General features: G+C 35.9%; 1 protein-coding gene across 1 annotated transcript in view; it reads left to right on the forward strand.

Moving 5' to 3' along the window:
• Positions 1 to 1,914: 1,914 nt before the first annotated feature.
• The window catches only part of KCMF1 (potassium channel modulatory factor 1), a 23,638-nt gene continuing 3,178 nt past the window's right edge, over positions 1,915 to 22,374 (forward strand). The window contains exons 1-5 of the mRNA XM_012731583.1: positions 1,915 to 2,149; positions 5,010 to 5,149; positions 13,945 to 14,046; positions 17,407 to 17,581; positions 19,428 to 19,710. Of these exons, the coding sequence (XP_012587037.1) occupies positions 1,930 to 2,149; positions 5,010 to 5,149; positions 13,945 to 14,046; positions 17,407 to 17,581; positions 19,428 to 19,710 (920 nt within the window). The 5' untranslated portion in view covers positions 1,915 to 1,929. The remainder of the gene's footprint in view (positions 2,150 to 5,009; positions 5,150 to 13,944; positions 14,047 to 17,406; positions 17,582 to 19,427; positions 19,711 to 22,374) is intronic.

Raw genomic sequence — 22,374 nt, forward strand, 5'->3', positions numbered from 1 at the left:
ATAAATTTTGGGAGTATTGACATTTCATTATGTTCAACCTTCCAATCCATGAAAATATTATTTTTATGTCTCAGAGTTACTTAATATCTTTAAGTACATTTTTACTAACTTGTTTCATAAAGGTCTGCATATCTTTGGTTAGATTTACTCATAGGCAATTTATAAATACTGTGGCAAATGTCATATTTTTGATTGTGCTGAAATATACATAACATTAAGCCTATCAGGGCCTTTCCTGGTGGCACAGTGGATTAAAGCAAAATACTATGAGTCTAGCCGCAGCCTCTCCAGCACAAGTTCGATTCCTGCCAGGGAGGTGACCCGTACGACACAGCAGACCTCTCCTGTCTTGTCTGCAGCTCCCCTCAGCAGTGTACTTTGTCAGTCTGCCTGTTCTGCTCCCCACTCTGTCTCTGGTGAATCTTCTTACTACCCCTGTACCTCTGGCCTGTACCCCAGTTCTGTATGCATAAATAAATAAATCTGTTAAAAAATTAAGCCTATCCGAGAAAATAACAAAAATAATGAACAACCATATACCAGAGACATTTTGTGGGGGTGGAGTGGGGAATGGGATCAAAAACGGGGTGGGGGGGGAATGCACGGGTTATGGTGATGGCACACGGGTGACTTGGTGATGGGAAACCTGCGGGGATTACAATTGAGATGGAAAAAAATGTACAAAATGATGTAAAAATAAACTTTTGTAATAAAAAAAATTAAGCCTATCATTTTAAACCCTTTTTATACACGTACAGTTCAATGGCATTAAGTATAGTCATGTTGTCTGTGCCTACTATCTAGCTCCAAAACTTTTCTATCCTCTCAAACTGAGTTTCTGTACCCATTAAGCAATATTTCCTATTCTGCGTGGCACTCACCTCCTAATAATTACTGTTCTACATTTCTATAAATTTGATTATGTTATATAAGTGGAGTCATGAATAGTATAATTTCAGTAATCCATTTTCCCTTTTTTGAGTGAAGAAATACAATCAGTATTAAATTGTTTTTCATATTGAGCAACTTTATATTTATTTAAAATACTTAAAAATCAGCTGTATTTGGATTTTTTTTTTTACATAAACAAGCATAGCATATGTGAGTAAAAGGCATTCCCTGATACTAAACCTGTCCACTTGAATTTTACATTTTAATTTCTTAATCCCGCCTTTTTAATATCTAAATGTTTGGTTCATTTTCTGATGTTTCCACTTTACAAGCTTCAGAAGTTTCTTTCATCTTAACCATTTCTGATATAAATACTTTGCTAGTTTGTTTCTGCTACATTTTTCTAATGGTGCTTTGTTTTTTGTGTGTTTTGTTAATGAAATCTCATTACTGGAAAGCTTATTTTTATACCACTTTAAATTCTTGACCTGAGGCTTTTGGAATCACTTGAGAGTCTGAATTTGGGATGTCCCTTGTAAGAGGATTGGGCTGATTGTAGTTATGGTTTCTCAGAGTTTTTGTTGTTGCCGGGTAAGAAGGGGCAAAAAGAATATTTAGCTCACCCATACGTGAAAGGTTTACTAGGGTCCCCGCTTGGTGAGGATTGCCTGGTAGATACTTTCTTCTGCAAGTGTGACGTTTACTTTCTTTGTTTCGTCCTACAGTACTGTGAAAATCTAAAGTTCAGATTTTTACCTGCTTTACAGTAAATGCATGCCCCCAAGTATCATTCCAGTTACCAGTTTGTCTTTAATTCAGTTTTACCCTCTTTGCTAGCTCAGCAAGAAACAACAACAACAACAAAAAACTGCTTTTACAACTGCTTATTAAACATTTTAAATTATTTTCACTAGGAGTCTAAATCAGGGTAACATCTGCCATATTGTTGGAAACTCCCATGTGTTATTGCATCCTTTCGAATCCTTTTGGAAAGGAACTCAGCTGGTTAAATGAGCATCTTAAGTTTATGAAAATGAAATGGAGAATAGCATTCTACATTTGCTAATTACGGTATTTCTCTTTTTTATAGGTGTCAGCTGTGATGCATGTTTAAAAGGAAATTTTCGAGGTCGCAGATATAAGTGTTTAATTTGCTACGATTACGATCTTTGTGCATCTTGTTATGAGAGTGGTGCAACAACAACAAGGCATACAACTGACCACCCAATGCAGTGCATATTAACAAGGGTAGATTTTGGTATGTATTTCGTTAAAAATTCAGTAGATTATTATTTAGAATTTTGATTAGTGTATATGAAGAAATAAGGCAAATGCTCTCAAACTATCCCCATAGAATATATGAGACTCCAAAGTCAATAATAAAGTGAATCTATCATTTATTATTTAATTAATTATTTGGCTTAACAGAGATGTATGCAGCTGACAGGGTGAGATACAGAAGAGTGCCTCAGTAAAAGGGCATAAAGTTAGACTGAGTTACTGCTGTGCTCTCACTCTAGTTATGGGAAAGCAGGTTGTGATAATTGATTATTATTAAGACATTGTCAGACCTAAAACAAGCTACAAATATTTCCTGCTTTTACCTGGTCAGCACTTAATATCTTTTTGTTCATTTACATCCTACTAGTTATGAAGTAATACCTAATTTGGGTTTAATTTGACTAATGATGTTGAACATCTTTTTTTCTGCTTATTGGGGGAAATGTCTATTTGAATCCTTTGTCCATTTTTTAAAATAGGGTCATGTGCCTTTTATTACTGTGTTTTAATAATTCTTTGTACATTCTCTGCTCACGTTGCTTTATGAATTAATTATGGAAATGAATCAATTTCCATTCCATGGATTTGTCTTTTTACTTTCTTGGTGTGTTTTGAAGCATAAAAGTTGATGACTTTTTTTCTTTTTTTTTCCTTTTGGTGTCATAGTTAGGAAGCCATTGCTTAATCCAAGATTATAAAAATTTAAACTTATGATTTCTTCTAAAAATTGTATAATTTGGGGGTTTATTTTTAAATCTTTTAGATATAATTTTTATACTTGGAATAAGGTAGATATCCAACTTGATATTTTCACATATGACTATCCAGTTGCCCCAGCATCATTTATTGAAAAGACTTCTTTACCCAATAAATTGGAGTTCTTATTGAAAGTCAGTTGACCAAGGAGAGTGGAAAATAGGGTGCTATCGTAGTCAAAGGGTATAAAGTTATCTTATGGAAGATGATCTAATGTACAGCATGATGACCATATTACCAAAATTGTACTCTATTCTTGAAATGATCAAATAAGGTAGATCTTAAATTAAGTTTATATGTACAGGGCATACACAGCGAAAGCTGTAGAGGTGGTAGATATTAGAAAGCCAGTTGAACATAAATGTGGACTTGTATTTCTGGATTATCAATCTAATCCATTGATTTATATGTATTTTTATGCCATCACCACAGTGTGTTAATTATTGATGCTTTGTAAACTTTGAAATTAAGAAGTGTGAATCTCTGTGTTCTTTAAAATTGTTTTAAGTATTTTTGGCCCTTTAGTTCCTAGTGAATTTTAGCATCAGTTTATCAAATTTCTGTTAATAAGCCAAGTGGAATTTGTTTTCTTTATAGGAAATATTTTGAATCTATAGTCAGTTTGGAAAAAAAATCATATTTGTCAATCTATGAAAATGGCTAGTGTTTCATTTACTAAACATCTTTAATTTCTTTCCCCAAAGTTTTATGGTTAACCTAGGATAAATTTTGCTTCTTTCATGAATATATTCTTGAGAATTTTATTCTTTTTGCTATGGTAAATGGAATTTTTTTGATTGTTCTGCAAGTGTTTAGAAAAGGGGCTTTTTATATAGGTCTTACAAAGGTGCTGGATTAACTTATTCATTTTAATAGTAATTAAAATCAAATCCCTTATGACTTTTTATACACAAAGTTCATGTGATCTGCTAATAGAGATGGTTTTACTTATTCCTTTCCATCTCTATTTCTTTCATTTTCTTGCCTGATTACTGTGATTAGATAGATCCTTCACTAAAATATTGAATTGAAATGGCAAGAATGACATACTTGTCTTACTCCTAGTTTTAGAGGGGAAACATTAGCTTTTGACCAGCAAATATGATGTTAACTGTGGGTTTTATGGTTTTAATAGGTGAGAAAATTCTATTCTTTTTATATATTTACTCCTCCTTACCTCAGATCCACTTGGCAAGTCTTATGCACATAATAAAAGTTCACTGTATATGTAATGGGCAAATATTTTTTTAAGGTAGTTTAAATCTCCCCTAAAGTAAATGCAAACAAATTTATCATGAATCCTTTTAAAAAATTTTTTTCATAAAAGTGACTAAAAAATTAGGCATTCATTTCATATTAAATAATGAGATCTTTGTAGATAAATGGCATAACATACCAAATATACATTGAATTTCATTTGTGCTACCAGTAGAACAAAAAAAGCTTATTCCCTGAGATATACTTAGAAGGTAAGCAAAAATTTCCCAGGCTCTCAGTAAATGGTCAGCTCTTCTGTAACCAAGTAGAGTATTATAATCTACTGAGCAGCTCATTCAAATTAGTACTTTCAAGGACTGACTACATAGGGTCTTTCTGCTGTAAGAATGGATCTTCTATAGACAGCTTCATCTGGGCCATGTTGACATACTGATCATCATCATCATCTGGTCTGTCCCTCTGAGCATTTGTGTTCTTTTATCTGATGCGGCCTGCTAATTCTTTGTGTTGACACTGGCATTGCCACAGTATATGCAGATAAGAAATAAATTATAATAAAAATAGAACCAGATATGAAATAAGAGGCATTTCAGAATTATAAAAGAATAAAAAGCTGTTTGCCTTTTTTTCTCATAAGGCTAGAGTAAACATATGGAGAAGGGATTTTGAAGAGGTATCATTGAGCTACAGTGTCTGGGAGAATAAAGATGCTATAGATGTAGATAGAGAGGTACCTAAGCACTCCTTGACAGACTGAGACTGTTGGAGATTTTGGCACACTTTTTTTTTTACTACATGATTATATTTTTAAATAATACGAAATCTAAAAATACTTTCTCAATGCAATTCACTTTATTTCTTAGATTTGTACTATGGTGGGGAAGCTTTCTCTGTAGAGCAGCCACAGTCTTTTACTTGTCCCTATTGTGGAAAAATGGGCTATACGGAGACATCTCTTCAGGAACATGTTACTTCTGAACATGCAGAAACATCAACAGAAGTGGTAAGTGATACAACCTTGTTTCTAAAATGATGTAAAACACATTATTTCTAAGATAAACAGGGCTTGGTTACTATCATCTAAGTGTACTTATACTGTTTGTGTAATAATTATTAAAATTTATCTTTTCACATCAAATTTTACACTTTCTAGAATGCTACATGTGTAGAAGATAATAATGCCCTTCTTTGTCCACACAAGTCTTTCTTGCATTCTAGCTAAAAGAACAGTGTAGAATCTTAACCAAATTCAGAAGCCCTCTTTCAAAACATGCATTGTGAAGACCCCAGCCTGCAACATACCTTTTTTTATTATATTTTTCTACCTGCTTGATTTTTTTCCTATAAGGAAACCACAGAAAAATTGAAAAATTAAACAGTAATTCATTGTACTGTATCATTGACCTTGCTTAGTTTTCAACAGATCAAATCTCTTGCCTCATATTTTAAAACTCTGGAGTCTCTACAAGTTCCCCTTGCTCTTATCTTTCCCTGTGATTATAAACTAAGGAACCAGAATACTATACAAAGAAAGTCTTGCCTTGAAAGCTTTTTTTACTTGAAATTTGAGTCCACATACATTCAACTTGAAGAAGTGATTAAAGTATACCCCAAAATTCCTTTCCCCGGGCCCTCCCTGGTGGCGCAGCGGGTTAAAGCACTGCACTGAGAAACTAAAGCCACTTCCGCATGAGTTCGATCCCCGCCTGCCCTGGAGGTGACCACATGGCGTGGCAGACCTCTCCTAACCCGCCCGCTGCTCCCCTCAGCAGTGTACTTCGTTGATCTGCCTATTCTGCTCCCCACTCTGTCTCTGGTGAATCCTCTCACCCTCCGCATCTCTGGCCTGTACCCCAGTTCTGTATGAATAAATAAATAAATCTTTAAAAAAAAAAAATTCCTTTCCCCCTTAACCATTGGTGGCAATAGATAAAGTGAGAGATGAGAGATGGACCTGTAGTTATGGAGTTTGGAGAATTTGGCATGAGCAATTAATTACACATTGACTCAACTAATAAGCCCTTAACTGACCTCAAAACAAACTGAGGCTCAAGAGAAATAAAGTAGTAAGCCCAGGAACATAAGATCTACTAAGGGGCAGTGCCAAGTGTTTGAACGAGTCAGAGTCCCTCTGGGTTGTACAGTCCCTACTTAATTAACTGCTGCCCTGTTCTGTCTCTGCTCTAGTTCTGTTGGTATAGCTGTAATACAGGTTCACTTTCATTCCCATTTATGCCATTTGATGCTTACAGTTTTATAAGACTTATAGTTGAAACAGTTGGTAAATTCATATCATATAGTCCCGGAGGCAAATTTTACTATCTGACAACTCAGAAACTCCCTCATCCTGCAATGTGTAGAGAGAATCACAGTGCTATTTTTACATTTTACTTTTGTTTTTAAGTCATTCTATTTGTAAAGGTGACTTTGCTTCCTTTTAGAACAGATAGTAGTATGAAGAATACTGACTTGGTTCCATCTCCATCCTGGTTATTTTAATTTTTCCTTGATTTAATTTCTTTTAAGTTTGGGCACTCCATTTACCTAGATGTAATAAAGAGGGATTTCTCTTAGTATAAACTAAGCATTTTAAAAACTCATTACTAGCCAGTGGGCAATAGTATAGTATTTGTATCGTGCCACTGGGCAGGATATCTGTCCTGCTCTCCACATTCAAAATTGGAAAATGCAATGGAAATTTAAATCCATTCCATGAATGAAAAGCTGATTAATCATTTCCTAAAATTACGAATCAGCTTCAGCAGCCTTGCCTTTTAATTTTTCCCTGCAAGTAGTCATAATTTGTTTATATTCCTCTATAACTGATATAAATTGAAAATTAAATACTCCCATTTGCCCATGGCTTTGTGGGCTTTCTTCATTAATTGTGTTGCATTATGCTTCTTCATTAAATTCTCAAGCTTTGCTAGATAGCTCAAGGCAGTGGTGTGGTATATCCCTGCAGGTAGATAGCAACAAGACAGTCTTCTCTTACTAGTAATTGTGAAATATTTTAAGTATTTCTTTCTTCATTAACTCTTAGTCTTTGTATAATTACCACTTCTACCTCTGTTTCTACCCATAACACACCTGGGTATTTCAAAGTAAAAAATAGTAAGTAGACAGGAATCTTTGTCATGAAGGTATAGAGTCTTTTCTTTGAAATATGGCTTGCACACCACAGGTAGTTTACATTGGACTTGCTAAAAGAAAGACTGGTGCCTACCAGTTGTTAAATATTGTAAATGTTTCTTCTGTATATATGTGAAGTGTGTTACAAGCTCTAGTATCTAACAATTATATGTAAGTATAACTGTGTGATGCTACTATGTGTCTCTAGCCCCAGCCCTTCCTCCTCCCCCTCTCACCTCCTTGCTCTACAGTGTTTTGCCAAAGTTAAGGTTAATCAAACATTTTTAAATTCTGGGTTCAAGAGCAACTCATCTCATTGTGCTGGGGATTATATTCTCATAACAACCAACTGTATCTTTCCGTATTCCTCCTTACATCTTTTTTTCTAAATGCTCAACTTGCTGTCTTGCTGTGCCCATGTTCCTTCTTCAGATGCCACTAGTTTGTACCTTCCTGTGGGTCATAAGACTCACCCCTTAAGGGGGACAAAGAGGGATCAGAAGGAGGGAAGAGTGTGGGGGCTACGATGATGAAAGGAGGAGGAGGGGGGAATAAACATTGTTATAAAATGGATGATAATGTAAATACATATATAAAAAATAAATGGGAAAAAAAAAACTCACCCCTCTAACCAGCACCCCTTTGAAACATTTGGAGGCAAGAGGACATGTCCCTGCAAATTTAAGATTTTCTGTCACTTTTATTGACATAGCTAATAAGAAAGTCTATTGAAGGTTAATTTTAAAAACAACTTTGTAGTCCTTGCCTTTTTGTTTGTTTTGATTTGTTTCCTTGCCTCCTTTTCATCTATGACTCCAAGGCCCTACCTACAACTTGCTTCTTTTTTTTTATGTTTAAGATTACTCAAGAGGCTTTTCACTTGTTAAAATCTGGTACTTTGAGAAACAACATCTGACATAGAATGCATAAGTAAAGGTGATTACTACTTTAAAAAATCAAAAGTACAGATTGGGTATAGGACTTAGGAATTTATATAAATACCAACGAGATAAATAGTATGATTTTAAATTTTTGTAAACCTTCATGGTTACCACAAAACATGGTAGGTTGGGACAACTGACTGGATTTTGGTTATGAGAAGAATTAAGAAGGGAAGTAGCACAGTATATAATTATCATGAAAGGTAAGCATTAAAAAGCCAATATGCATTAAAAGGAAAAAATAAAGAAGTAGTAGAGAAATAGTTGCAATTTGAAAAGTGTAGTCATTGCAGTAACCATTTGCCACTACTAAGCTGCAGCTAGCAAGAGATTACAAATCAGAATTCAGTGCCATTTGTGGGGTTTATTACTCAAAACACTTTGTTTTATAAATCTTTTCTCTAACTTTAGTATTTGATTATTTTTGCATATTTGGAAAATATTAATTATTTTAAGCACATTTACTTGTTGTTTTAAGATCAGATTGTAGTGCTTTTGGTTTTAGGTGTGATGTAGCTGTTTGTATCCCAGCAAACTTGTTACCGGATAGCAGGGAAGGAGAGGATCAGAAACTTTTTGGGCATTCCATATTTGTTCTGGGATAAGTATGTGTGTGTGTTCTGTTTCAAGATTTCTAAAAGAAACCAAGTTCCTTAAAATAGGAAAACCAAGAAGGGAATTGTTTAGATTTTTATGAAAATGAGCTTATTGGTAGCTTTTCAGTACAGTATCTATGCCTAATATTTGAGAACGTGTTATCCCTGGGTATGGTTTTTATTCTGTTTACCATGTATTGAAGCAAATCCTGTAGGAAAGAACAGGACAGTGTTCAGAATAGAAGAACTTAAATGTGCATGGGTGTGTTGAGTAAGGACACAGTTCTAAAATCTTCATTCATTTAAATTTTTTTTTTCCCCTTTGGCTCCTGCTATAGTTTCTATATCCTATGAAATACTAACTTGTCTAGTTCATTGTCCAGATAGCTGATTTCAAGTCCGTAAACTTGGAAATGTTTTGAAACTTGGAAATGTTTTGCAGGAAGATTTATAGCAAGGATGTTACAAATTAAATATGGCAGTTGTTGGCAAATTATAAGGTAGCTCAGAATTCTTAAAGCATTTTGAACTCAGCCTTGTCTTTTTTCCTCCTATGGGCCTTTCTTTTCCCGCCCTCCCCTCAAGTTAAAATACACACACACACACACACACACACACACACAAACTGAATTTTAAAAATATTTTGAAGATGCCAACCATGGTGTTCATAGTTGAGATCATTTTATTTATAAAGCTTTACCACTCTTGGTATCACTTGGCAAGCTGGTTATGCCATGAGAAGAGGACTATACATGCTTCTGTCATTGCAAGACCATAATTTAAACTCATATGAAAGGTATACCCACTGACTATGTGGGGTTAATTTCTGTTCTTCACTAAAATTGTTGCTGGCTTTTGGGGACTGGCTCTCTATCCATGTCTTGCAGCTTTCAGATTCTTATTGATAATGTTTAGGAACAATAGGCCCCCATTTCTGTTTCTCAAATTCTACCATAAAATGTGTAATTTACCCCAGGGAAAATTGAAGAATAGAGCTCAGACTGAGTTAGGTTAAGTATGACTGCTTACTTCTAGAGTAGACAGGATAACGAAAAGGTCTGATTCCTTTGGAGATATTTTTGTTGTGGCTAAATTATGTTACTCAAATGTTGTGAATTCCCAAGACGTCAGTATACACATGAAATTTAAAATTCTGTCAGGAAACCTGCCTAAGACTTTTAGGACTTTAAAAATCACATATAAGAATATAAGGAATTTTTTTTAATTGAATATAACAAAACTCCCTAACATTTAAGTGTTCTTTAGAAGAAGGTGACACTTCCAATCTAAGCATTAAAATAGGGAGAATGGAACTAAGGAGGCAAATTAATTCAGTATTAAGTAACTTAATAATACTTAAATATTAAGTTAAAATAATAATTTTAATTTAACAGAAAATTATATTATAATCTACTTGAGCAGTGGTCTCACTGAAAGTTTTAAAGGACCTCTATCTGTATTGACAAAAAATAGGTGGCTATGTGCAAGTTTCTACAACTTAGGATGATTGTAAAAGGTCCAAAGGGAGCTTTTTGACTATATAGTACAGGCCGTACACTAACGCTTTTCTACATACTCTCAAAGTAAGGCTCCAATATTCAGTCTTTATATTCATTGTACCCTCAGATCTTAACAAGATAGAAATTTTTTTTTTAAGGGTTGAAGGTTTGTGAGAGGTTTCTTTAAAGATTTATTTATTTATGCATACAGAACTCTAGGGTAAAGGCCAGAGGTGCAGAAGTGGTGTGGATTTACCACAAAGTGGGGAGCAGAACAGGCAGATTGATCCAAGTACACTGTTGAGGGGAGCAGTGGGCAGGTCAGGAAAAGTCTGCCATGCTATGTGGATCACCTCCGGGGCCGGGGATCATTGAGCTCGCACTGAAAGGCTTGTGGCTTGCTTACAGTGCTGTGCTTTAACCCGTTGTGCCACCAGGGAGGGCCTGATAAAATATTTTCAATTGGGTAAATGATTGAAAAAACCAGAACTTTTCGGTTAGCTTCCACAGTTGTTAGCTCAGTAAAATGTCAGTTTATTTTTTTAGTAGGATTCAGATTTGGCATGTAAGGTTTTTGTGTATCTTGGCTTTAAATTCTAATGACTCTTTTTGGTGGTTTTTCTGTAAAAGAATTTTAAATTTTTTCACTGTAATGGCAGTGATTAGAAAATCTGCCTTTCAGAACAAGTATGACATCTCTAGAACTGAGTTTGAGTTCTTCAAAAGGAGTGCCATGAATTAAACCACAGTTGGAATAAATAAGTTTCAAAAAAGAGATGAAACTCACTCTTGTTCACTTCTTGAAAATTTCACTATGCTTTTTTTATATATATAACTCAGGATATTAAGTTAACACTGACTTAGTACTCAATAAATACTTAATTGTATTCAACAAATAAATGAATTGTTCCATTCATAATAACAGAATTATGCAGTATAACAAATTTAGTCAGTCAGAACTTTAATATACAAACTCATTTATGGATTTTATAACATGGGTTCATTACCTGGAAATTGGGCTGCAGTTGTAAAACAACACAAGGAAGAGTGTTCTAGAAGATGCGGTATCTTATACAATGTTCAAAAAGCTTTACTTAGATGTTTTCACTTAAATTTATTTAGGCTACATATATATCATCCTCAAAAAGGAAACCCCCCAGTTTAAGGCAGGGCTATTTCTATAAATATCCTTTGGACTTGTAGTTTGGAACTATGAGCATAGTAAGCACATAAGCTGGCAGAATACATCTTGTGGTAAACTTTTGTTTCAGAGTTAAACTTAGGAACATCTACCTAACCTTACATTAGAAAGTATTTTTTTTTAATATTCGTACCAAACTGGGGTACAGGCCAGAGGTGCAGGGATAGTGAGAGGATTCACCAGGGACAGAACAGGGTGCACAACAGGCAGATGTACTGAAATACACTGCTGAGGGGAGCAGCAGGCGGATCAGGAGAGGTCTGCCGCGCCATGTGGGTCACCTCCGGGACAGGGATCAAACTCGCACTGAATCAGCTGCAGCTAGCTTGCAGTGCTGCACTTTTAGCCCGCTGCACCACCAGAGAGGGTCACATTAGAAAGTATTAACATGGGGAAATTATATGACTTTGTTTTGTTTTCTCTTATTATGTTTATCACTGGGGGAAAAAGCAAATTCACTAAAGGATAAAGAAATAAGCAGAACTTCCTGAAGACAAAAATAGAGTTACGGCAATGGACAGGTTCTCCACTGCATTTTAATTTTGCTTCAGAGCCAGTAACTCCTCAAATACAAAACAATACTTTTCAGCCATGATTAGCTTCCTAATTTGACTCAAACACTAATAATGGAAAGGAATTTTCAAGACTGGACAAAAAGCTAGTAAACGGGAGGATGGGGGCTGCAGATGTGCATGTGACAAAAATTAAGGGTGCTGAGCAGAAATTGCTAATTGGTTATTAGCCAAAGAAAAATATGAGGAGAGCACATCTACTTTGCCTCACTTCTTTGCCCTCAGAAGGATAACATCAGGAAAAAAGGCTGTTATAGATAATTTCTGGGCCAGTTATTAAGGACAACTTGCAAAGGGAAATATTTTTACAAGCCTTTTGTAAGACATATATTTATAAGTTTGGTGTTTCTCCAATAATAACCAACACCGTTACATTTACCATATGTAAAATGTGAAATGTTGCTTTCCTAAATCATCAAACTCTTGGAGAAAGGTACATTAACTGTCAATATATCAAATGTTAAAATGGCTTCTACGCACATATATTTCATGGCAGGTTTAAAGAGCAAATTAGCTCACAAAACACAAGAGATTAAGTCAGAAAGGAGTTAGGAAGGGTTTTGTGAATTTGAGGTAGGTTTTTAAAAAATTATATGATTTCAAAAAGTGGATAGAATGGGGAGGGAAAAGCACTGTTCAGAAAGAGGAGACAACATGATCCAAGATGTGGCTGTGAAAAAGGACATAGATGGTGGAGAGTATGTGACTATTGGGGAAATAAAATTGAATCAGCTGAGTGATAGGCCAGATTATGAGAACCTTTTAAGCCAAAGTATTTATTCACTTGACTTAGTAGACAATAAAGAGGTGTTTAAAAAGTGGATCAACCTCATGATGAAGAAACAACCGTCCTCCTCAGCATCTGCTGAATGATTTTGGTGAAAGACCTGTTTCTACTAAATGCTGCAGTCTAGCTTCACTTAAAGCTAGGTTAATATATTAGGTCAGATAAGCAGGTTTTTTTAATTCCTTTTTTTTTTGGTGGCAGTGAACCAATGAGCAAGAATGTTGTTTTGAAGTCCAGGGCAAAGGAAAAAAACTTAATCATATTGTGGAACTTAATGCCTCAATTGTTTGTAAAGCTCCACATAGTAGCCACAAGAGGGAATGCTGCCTTAATGTTGGTGTAGGAATTCAAAGAAGAGGTTGGAAGAAATTCAAATTTTTTATTTAGACTGGTTGATAATTGTATGGGAAGAATGCATGGAGCTCTTACTGTAAAACAAAACCTACGCATGCCCATTTTAGATTTTTTTAATGAACATGGCAATCATAGGGAAATTTATATAAATTCGGTAATGGCTTGTTACTTACCTGTAGAATAATGACTTCAGAAGGTACGTTCTAGGCATAGCAAAACCTGAGTTAAGAATCTACATTTGACTGATTGCTCACTGACCTTCATGTCCAGGACCACGTGGAAAAATAGAAACTGTTAAGATTGTGGCAGGGAATCCCATCTCAGTATAAGGGGTAGGAAGCAGAAGGAATGCAGATAAAAATCAGCGCTGATGATGATTTACAGTGACAAGATAAAGCAAAAGGGGAAGACTCAAGTAATAACAAAGACAAAATGGCCAGGATGTAGGTGAATAAGGATTGGCACAGGGAGACAGTGACAGCATTTGGTGTTTTATACAACAGGATAAGTATTTTTTGCTTGACAAGATCATTATATATTTAAAGTGCATTTGCCAAACTTGTCTAATTATAAGGTAACTGGAACCCTGATCAAGGTACAGATTCTCAAACCTCCTAGATTCAGGCCTACACACAGGCCTACGAAACTATATTTTTAACTAGGTGTCTGATCACTGTTCAGCTATTAAATCTGCTTTTTCTTTATTTTCATTTCAGATTTGTCCAATATGTGCAGCATTACCTGGAGGCGATCCTAATCATGTCACAGATGACTTTGCAGCTCACCTTACACTTGAACACAGAGCCCCTAGAGATTTAATATCCTTTTAAGAAGCAACAAGGGAATTGCTTGTAATGTTTGTCATTTTGATTATTTTTAAGGACAATATCCCCAAAGAGAAAAACTAGCCTCCAAATTATTTTCTTTTACCTTTTTCCAAAACTGACTCAGTGTTGAGATGTGTTTTTTTTATTTCTCTTTCTATATGCTCTTACTATTATATGAACCATGCTCATTAAATGAAAGTTGACTTGCTCATCATCTTTAATTCATTACAATCAGATTTTTATAAGACTATTTGACCATGTAAAAAGTCTCCAGGATGGTGTTTTCATATAAAAGAGGAAAATGCTTACCCAAATGAAAATCTAATTAAACATTGGGATTTCTTTGCCCTCCAGCTCCCTGTTTACTGTGTCCTGCTGTAGGTGGGACGTGGTTAGAGGGTAGCAGTTGTGTCTGCCCTCAAGACATTGCCAGTCTCTGAACAGGTTAGCATTAGGTAAGGCCCAGCTCTCAGGTCCTTTCCCACTTTCATCTCTGCTTCCCCTTCCACAATCCATCTCTGGACAGTTCTTGCATTGTTCCCATAGTCTCTGAGAGATCAAGTGATCTCTCACTTGAGTAATTAATTTTGTAGACTCAGTGCTTCTTATCTCAACTTATGAATTGTTTTTCTGAAATGTTTCTCTCTAACAGACTTTATTCTGATTCCTTTGACTGACTCCTAGCAAACTTAATTCAATCCTAGACCTATTGAGAAAGAAACTGGCCTTGTGATTTTCTTGTCATAAAGCTCCCATCCTTTGCTCACAGCTCTAAATTTTCTTATTAGAAATATAATCCTTTAGAATTAGTGGAAGATAAGTAGAAGTTAACAGAAAGACAAAGATATGAAACCAACCTGAGAAATTAGATAGAGCATCAACCTAACTATCAATTCTAGGAGCTAGTACATGGAGGAGCAAAGAAAGCACTCTATCTAGGTGCAGGGGTCACTGAGAGCAAGGTGAAAAAAGAAGTGAAGTTTTGTTTTGATAATTGAAACACTTTGCATTTTGAAACACTTTGCATTTTGTTATAAAGAATCCTGTAACAGTACCTAGAAGAGTTCTACTTGATTCATGCTTCACAGAGAAGCTAAGAGGAAAATGTAAAACTAAGCTGATGCCTGAACTTTTTCATCAAGCTTGAGGGCCTCTAATGAAATTGGCTTCTCTGCAATAGAATGTTCCATTTCATCCACAGCTATGTTTTGAGATTTTTATATGAGTGTCTGAATATTAAAGTGTGTAAAATATAAGAGTAAAAGAAGACATCATTACATTTTTAGATTCCTAAAGAGTATTATCATTAAATTCTAGAAAGCAAAATGCTGATATAGTAGTTATCCTAAAAAAACACTAATTTTCAAATATCGCAAGCACCATCGTGTGGTAAATTTGTTGAGCATGAGGAAATGCCTTTTCAGTAAACATCTTAAAACATCAGAACTTTCTCTTTCTTTTTTTTACTATTTTGACGGAACTCTTCCTAAAATGCACTCTTTACCGAGCTTCTTTTTGGAAACAAATTATAGCATGTAGTACAAAAGCCATGATGAGGAAATACCACCATGAAATAGTGCGTTATGGAAGCCCCTGAGAGCTTTGTGGAACTACTTGCTTGTCCCTAAATGACTCCAAAGCAACCAGTTGGATAACTGGAAACCTGGAAAAAAAAATCTATTTTATAGCTGCTTTGAGTCTCTTACTACCGTAGCTGGCATTTCTTTCACATACACACACACGCCTGTGAAAATGCAATGTGGTTTTCATGAGATTTGGTAGCTGTTTACAATTTGTGCCTACTTCAGGTTGAGTCAGCTCAGCCTTGTAAAATGGTTGAGAGTAGACTTTCAAATTTCCATTCCTCATGGAGCTTTTTAAAATGGTTGCATTGGAAACCATTATAATCACTATAAAATGCTGTGGAGAAAAAATATGAGACTGCCTGTAATTTAACTTACTAACAAATGCAGTGTTACTTTCTATATCCATTTGTACAAGGAATTCAAATATAGCTGCTTCGGAAAACTTAGAGATTTGAATTAATAGCCAAAAGGAGCTTTTTATTCCTGAATTTATTCACACTATTTCATACTCATTATAATAATAATTGAGATTCAGTTAGCTTATATAATAAAACAATTCTCCCAGGATTTAATAACTGAGGCTTATTAATTAAGTTTGGCTTAAATATACATGAAATTTAATACTGAGATCAGAGTTTGGCTGTCTCACTCTGGATGTATATCACCAGGCAGTGCCTTTCTCATTAGGCAGTGTTGCTGAGGCCTTTGTAAATGAAACCCAGGAAGAAATTTCTTTCTACCTAGAGACTTTTTGCCTTTGAAAACACTCAATATATTACAAATACTCCCATATTACTTTATATTTGAGTGTCATTTTTTTATTGTTAATGGCCCTCATAGATGTAGTGATGATATTTACATTTTAAATTAAATATACTATTTTATTTTTTTAAGATTTATTGTATTTATTGTATTTATTTACGCATACAAGAGTTGGGCTATAGGCCAGAGATACGGGGGTTGAGAGAATTTACCAGAGACAAGTGGGGAGCCAGAACAGGCAGATTGACTGAAATGCATTACTGAGTAGAGCAGCAGGCGAGACAGGAGGTCTGCTGCACCATGTGGGTTAACTCACTGGCTAGGGACTCAAACTCAAGCTGCAGTGGCTGCCATTGGCTTCATAGTGCTGAGACTTAATCCCTTATGACACCAGGGAGACTTTAAATGTGCTGTTTTATTATTATTTTTTTTAATGTTTACTTATTTGGCCCTCCTGGTGGCGCAGCGGGTTAAAGCACTGCACTAAGAAGCTTAAGCCACTTCCGTATGAGTTCGAGCCCCTGCTCCCCTCAGCAGTATACTGCGTCGATCTGCCTGTTCTGCTCCCCACTCTGTCCCTGGTGAATCCTCTCACCCTGCGCATCTCTGGCCTGTACCCCCGTTCTGTATGAATAAATCTTTGGAAAACTGGGGTACAGGTCAGAAGTGCAGGGGCAATGAGAGGCTTCACCAGAGACAGAGTGGGGAGCAAATCAGGCAGACTTGATGAAGTATACTGCTGAGGGGAGCAGCAGGCGAGACAGGAGAGGTCTGCTGTGCCATGTGAGTCACCTTCCTGGCTTCAGATCAAACTTGTGATGAAGTTGCTATGGCCAGCTTCGTAGAGCTGAGCTTTTAACCCACTGCGCCACCAGGGAGGTTCCTAGTGTGCTATTTTAAAGCGTTTACAATTTGGAAAATTTGTATGTCCATCTAGGAAGAGTACAAGTGATTTTTTTGCCCCTGTGAAATACTCGGGTTCTTTTCTTAACTTTGGAGTTATGATGAATCGAGTGGTGTTCGACATGTACGTAGAATGTTTCACCCTGGCCGGGGTCTAGGAGGTCCTCGTGCTCGTAGATCAAACATGCACTTTACTAGCAGTTCTACTGGTGGACTTTCTTCTTCTCAGAGTTCATATTCTCCAAGCAATAGGGAAGCCATGGATCCTATAGCTGGTAAGTTAGTTCCACATTAATAAAGGAAATGGTGGGAATGGTGGTTTCCCTTTAAAAAAATGTTATGAGATCTGATTTTTTAGTCTAACTCTCATCATACTCTTAAATTCCTTCACAAAATTCCCCGAAAATTTCTAAGTGAAACACTTGGCATTTCTATTAAGCACTTGGCAGCATAACAAGATAAGAAGTGGTGTATATTCTGTTTGCGATCTCATTGAATCCCAAGAAAATCTTCAGAGTTCAAAGATCTCCAGGGTATATGTTTCAACCTCCACATATACCCAGTAAGGAAATTAATTGATAAGACTGAGAAAATTAAGCTCTTTTCATGAAAGAACATCAAGTAGAATTTTGCTGTTTTGATTGGATTTGAGAATTGCATTATTGTTGAATTTACTAAAGAGCATGTTTGAATGTCTGTAGAAAATACAACTAAGAATAGTAACATTGGCAAATCTTGTTGCCAGGTCACTGAGTCTAGTGGATGGCTAGCCCAAGAAATCAGCAGTAGAGCACTAGTGTTGGCAGTTAAAATAAAATGCCAGAAATCATGGTAGCCTGAGAATCTGAAAGACACACCAGCACAGACAATAAAATGGGAAGCCTCTATGTTGTGAAATGCATGCACGTGGTAGACTGTGCAGCCTTGTTACACCTTGCAGTATAAATCTGTGATCAGGACTTGGAACAACTACAGTGTTCTTTAAATATGAGACATGCAATGTAAGTCTTAATTCCAGATGTTCTTTGGGTATTTGGATGTGTAAAAAGCTCAACAAACTGAGTTTTGGAGTTTTAAAAAGATAATTCCTCACCTAAAAGGGATATTTCCACTCTCCTTGGTAGCAGACTCTCAAGTTAATTTCCAGAAGCAAAACTCAGAATTGAGAGATTCTCTCCCAATACTTCAAAACATTGTCATCAGTGAAAACTAGCTTATTTTAGTGATGGTGTAAGAAAGAATGGTATAAAAGCCTTGGAGTAAAGCAACAGTGAACAAGAAAACATAACCTTAATCCCATTAATGAATTTAATAATGAAGAACATTTACTAGCCTGGGAATGTTTACAAACAAGGCAGTCTTCAATTCCATGTAGGAATTGAATTCCACTAGGAAGAGATGCTGAGTGGGAAAAGGCAGTTCCTACACCTGACTCAGATAGGAATGCAGGGACAAACATCCACATCACCCGTCATGAGTATGACCTTACTGAAATGAGAGCCTGTATCAGAATAGACCACTAAGTAGGCTGTTCAGTCAGCGAGCCAGTCAGCTTTACTGGTGACACTAAGGGGTGTCACCAGTAGTAGTGCTTGCTGCAGTGGTCCTTTGGTGCTCAACGTGTAGTACCAGAAAGTACCATAAAAGGCAGGAGTTTGCAGGGGTCACAGAAATAATCCAAGTCTGTCGCTTTAATTCTGATCATTTACTCATTCAGTCAGTGTTTGCCTGTTATGTGTCTAGAACTGTTCAAAGAACTAGGAACAGCATGAATAGACTTGCCTATGCTTTCTAGGCACTCATGTCAAGAAGGCTTATTTTAATCTAAAATACTGTAAGAAAGTTCTACAAAGCAAGTAATTTTTAAAAGTCTGATATATTTTGCTTATTAAAAATAATTGTGTGTTGGTTAATACCCCTATGTGTCTGTATTTCCCATAAACAACTGCCTCCAGGAAGTGTGGAGCTCCAGGCTGAAACTATATGTTTCAGCTGGCATATGAAATTATATGCCAGTTACCTCACAGTCCTAATGTTCCTCTTGCCAGTGAAAGTCATCTGCAGCATTTGTTTTTCCTCAGTATTTAAGTATACTTTAATTGTCTTCCTTTTTATTGGCAGAGCTTTTATCTCAGTTATCAGGAGTGAGACGTTCTGCAGGAGGACAGCTTAATTCTTCTGGCCCTTCCGCTTCTCAGTTACAACAACTGCAGATGCAGCTGCAATTAGAGCGGCAGCATGCCCAGGCAGCACGGCAACAACTGGAGACCGCACGCAATGCAACCCGGCGTACTAACACAAGCAGTGTCACCACTACAATCACACAATCCACAGCAACAACCAACACAGCTAACACAGAAAGCAGTCAACAGACTATCCAGAATTCCCAGTTTCTTTTAACAAGGTAGCTCATTTATGTATTGATAGAACTTTTAGAAGTAATGGTTTCTTTGTCCTGTGAAGTCTGAAATGATCTTTGCTCCTTTGTGCTTAAATTCTTAAAGACTCTGCCTTTGATAAAGTATTTAAAAGCTCAGAATTCTAATTAAAACTGCATTTCAGCATTTCAAGAGTATGAAAAATAATAACTTCAGGTAAAATAGTAATATAGTATATTATCACCTAAAATGAATTTCTTTTCCTTTACTGCCTATAAAATTTAACTACCAGGTCACACATTTGGGACATTAGTGCCAGATAAGCATTTTTTTCCCCAAATTTTCTATGAAATACAAAAAATATAAGAATGGATGTTTTATAATACAGAGTGGTTACCTAGAATTTCTAAAGAAGCAGGATTTAAATTCTTGTGGTTGGTACACAGAAAATTAATACTTTAAAAATGGTTTACCGTGGTGTAGCTAAAATTCATTATACATAATAACTAACTCTACTGGATGAAATGTCATTCTTACTTGCTTCTGAAACTGTCATTAGCGCTTAAATGTATTCCTCAAACAGACTTTATGTGACCTGTAGGAATATAAAAGGTTTTAGAAAGAACAATAATGAGTGGAGACTTAACTATTAATGAACCCGAATTGATTGGAGCTTTCAGTGGAACAAAGAGGAATATAAAGTAAAAACTATAAAATGAAGATTAATTTAATATATCATTCTAAAACAGTGACAGATATTAAAGAAAACACAATTTCTGTGTATATTTTATCATTTTTTTAATCGCTTTATTAGCACAGTAGTACGTATGTGTAATTACAAATAACACATTGTATTGCAGAATAAAAGATATTTGCAGGCTTCTGTGAATAAGACTCCTGTTATAGCTTTCCCTCTTACTAGTTTAAGCCTTGGACAAGTCACTTAACTGCTCCAAGCTTCAGTTTTATTATCCATGTCCCATGAGTTCTGTGTCATGAGAAGGAGACTTGTTTTAATGATTAAGTGGAAAATAGGTATGTGTGTGGTCTGGTTCAGCACTTGGTATATAGTAAAAGCACATTATCATTGGATCTAAGGAAGAAATTTTGAGTGGAGGGGTTTAGATGATCACAGCCAAGTGAGGAACTGTGCCTGAAATGTTGCTTCAGCTAAAGAAACCCCAGAGCCACAAATGGAAATTAACCCACTCAGCTGCCATGAAACCTTCCTTGCTTTTAGGAACCAGCAGGTCTTGCCAAATCTAGGTACCAACCGCAAGAAAAGCTCCTCTGAGAATTTACTGAACTGAATGGAATAATATCTTAGTAATTGAGGGGAGGGGGGAATCTTGCCCTATTGTTTTGTTTTGTTTTGTTTTGTTTTGTTTTGTTTTGTTTTGTTTTGTTTTGTTTTGTTTTGTTTTGTTTGAGTGATTGAGTTCCAGGCTTAACGGGCTTGATTTAGAGGGTTTGTCTGTGTAATTATTCAATATAGGAGACTTCCAGCTCCCAGGGGACAATGTGGTGTGATCTCTTGAGTGCTTTCCTTGGTTTCTTACTATAGCTTCTTGAAGTCCCTCTTACTGATACTGTACATTGCATAGTACCTTGAATTTACAGACTTTTCACATTTCCATTCTGTCAAATTTGATTCTTGCTCATGGTTTTTATAAGGCAGTATTCCCCAAAAAACATTGTCTCTTGGGATAGATATATAGGTATGTATAATGCATGTATAATTTTTTTGCCCCCTGATGAATAAGTTTGAGAAAACTTAGTACAACTAACAGAACTAAGTACAAAGATAGCTTTTTCCTGTTGGGCTTCTGGGGACTTCAAATAGGTTTTCAAATATGTTTTATTAACTTACATTGTGAACCTTTTCCAAAGGGAAAATCCCAGTTTCTGGTCACACTGCTTTTTTATATGTTCTCTCTCTCTCTTCCCTCTCATCCCTCTCCCCTTCTCTCTCCCTCTGATTTCCTCCCTCTCTTCCCTTTCCTTCCCTCTGTCTCCCCACCTCCCTTCAAGAGCTACCTTCATTCCTTTTGACCCAGAGACATAAAATTCCTCTGTATATTTTCCTGGAACAGATGGTGGAAAAATTTTGTTAGGGCCCCAAATGGTTGACTTTATAGAAACTGATGAAGTGTCTCCATCAGATTCCAATGTTTGGTAATAGAGCCAGCTAGTTTTGCTAACTCCTAGCAAAGAAGAGCCTTAGAAGATTTGTGACTAACTTCAAGAGTTCAAATGAAGTTTGACCCATTAGGAAATCTAGCCCTAATGCCAGTTTTTTCTCCCTCCCCCCCCAATTATTTTATTCCCTAAAATTCAAAATAGCAACATTGAATTACAACCTCTCCAAAGAATTCAGGGATTCACTCTTTATGTTTCTAATTTGCCTGCTTATTATGTAGGTAGTCTTCTATTTATCCTTTGATCTTTCTGTAATACATTTGACTTTAGATATGCATTGTATCTCCTTTACCAAAGCTAAGATATGCATTGTATTTCAGTTTATAAAACCTCTAGTAGAATTTCTGACTGAGAATCTGTAGCCTATTACTCAGTCTCCTATTCTATTAGATACTTCCTTATGATAATCTTCATTTGGCTTTACCCATAAATCGCATAAATTGTCATTTCTTTTCAGTATGGATTTAATGATTTCTATGTAATTACCTTCA

This window comes from Condylura cristata, unplaced genomic scaffold (genome assembly GCF_000260355.1).
Source record: "Condylura cristata isolate star-nosed mole 26May11 unplaced genomic scaffold, ConCri1.0 scaffold00031, whole genome shotgun sequence".
NCBI classification, from domain to species: domain Eukaryota; kingdom Metazoa; phylum Chordata; class Mammalia; order Eulipotyphla; family Talpidae; genus Condylura; species Condylura cristata.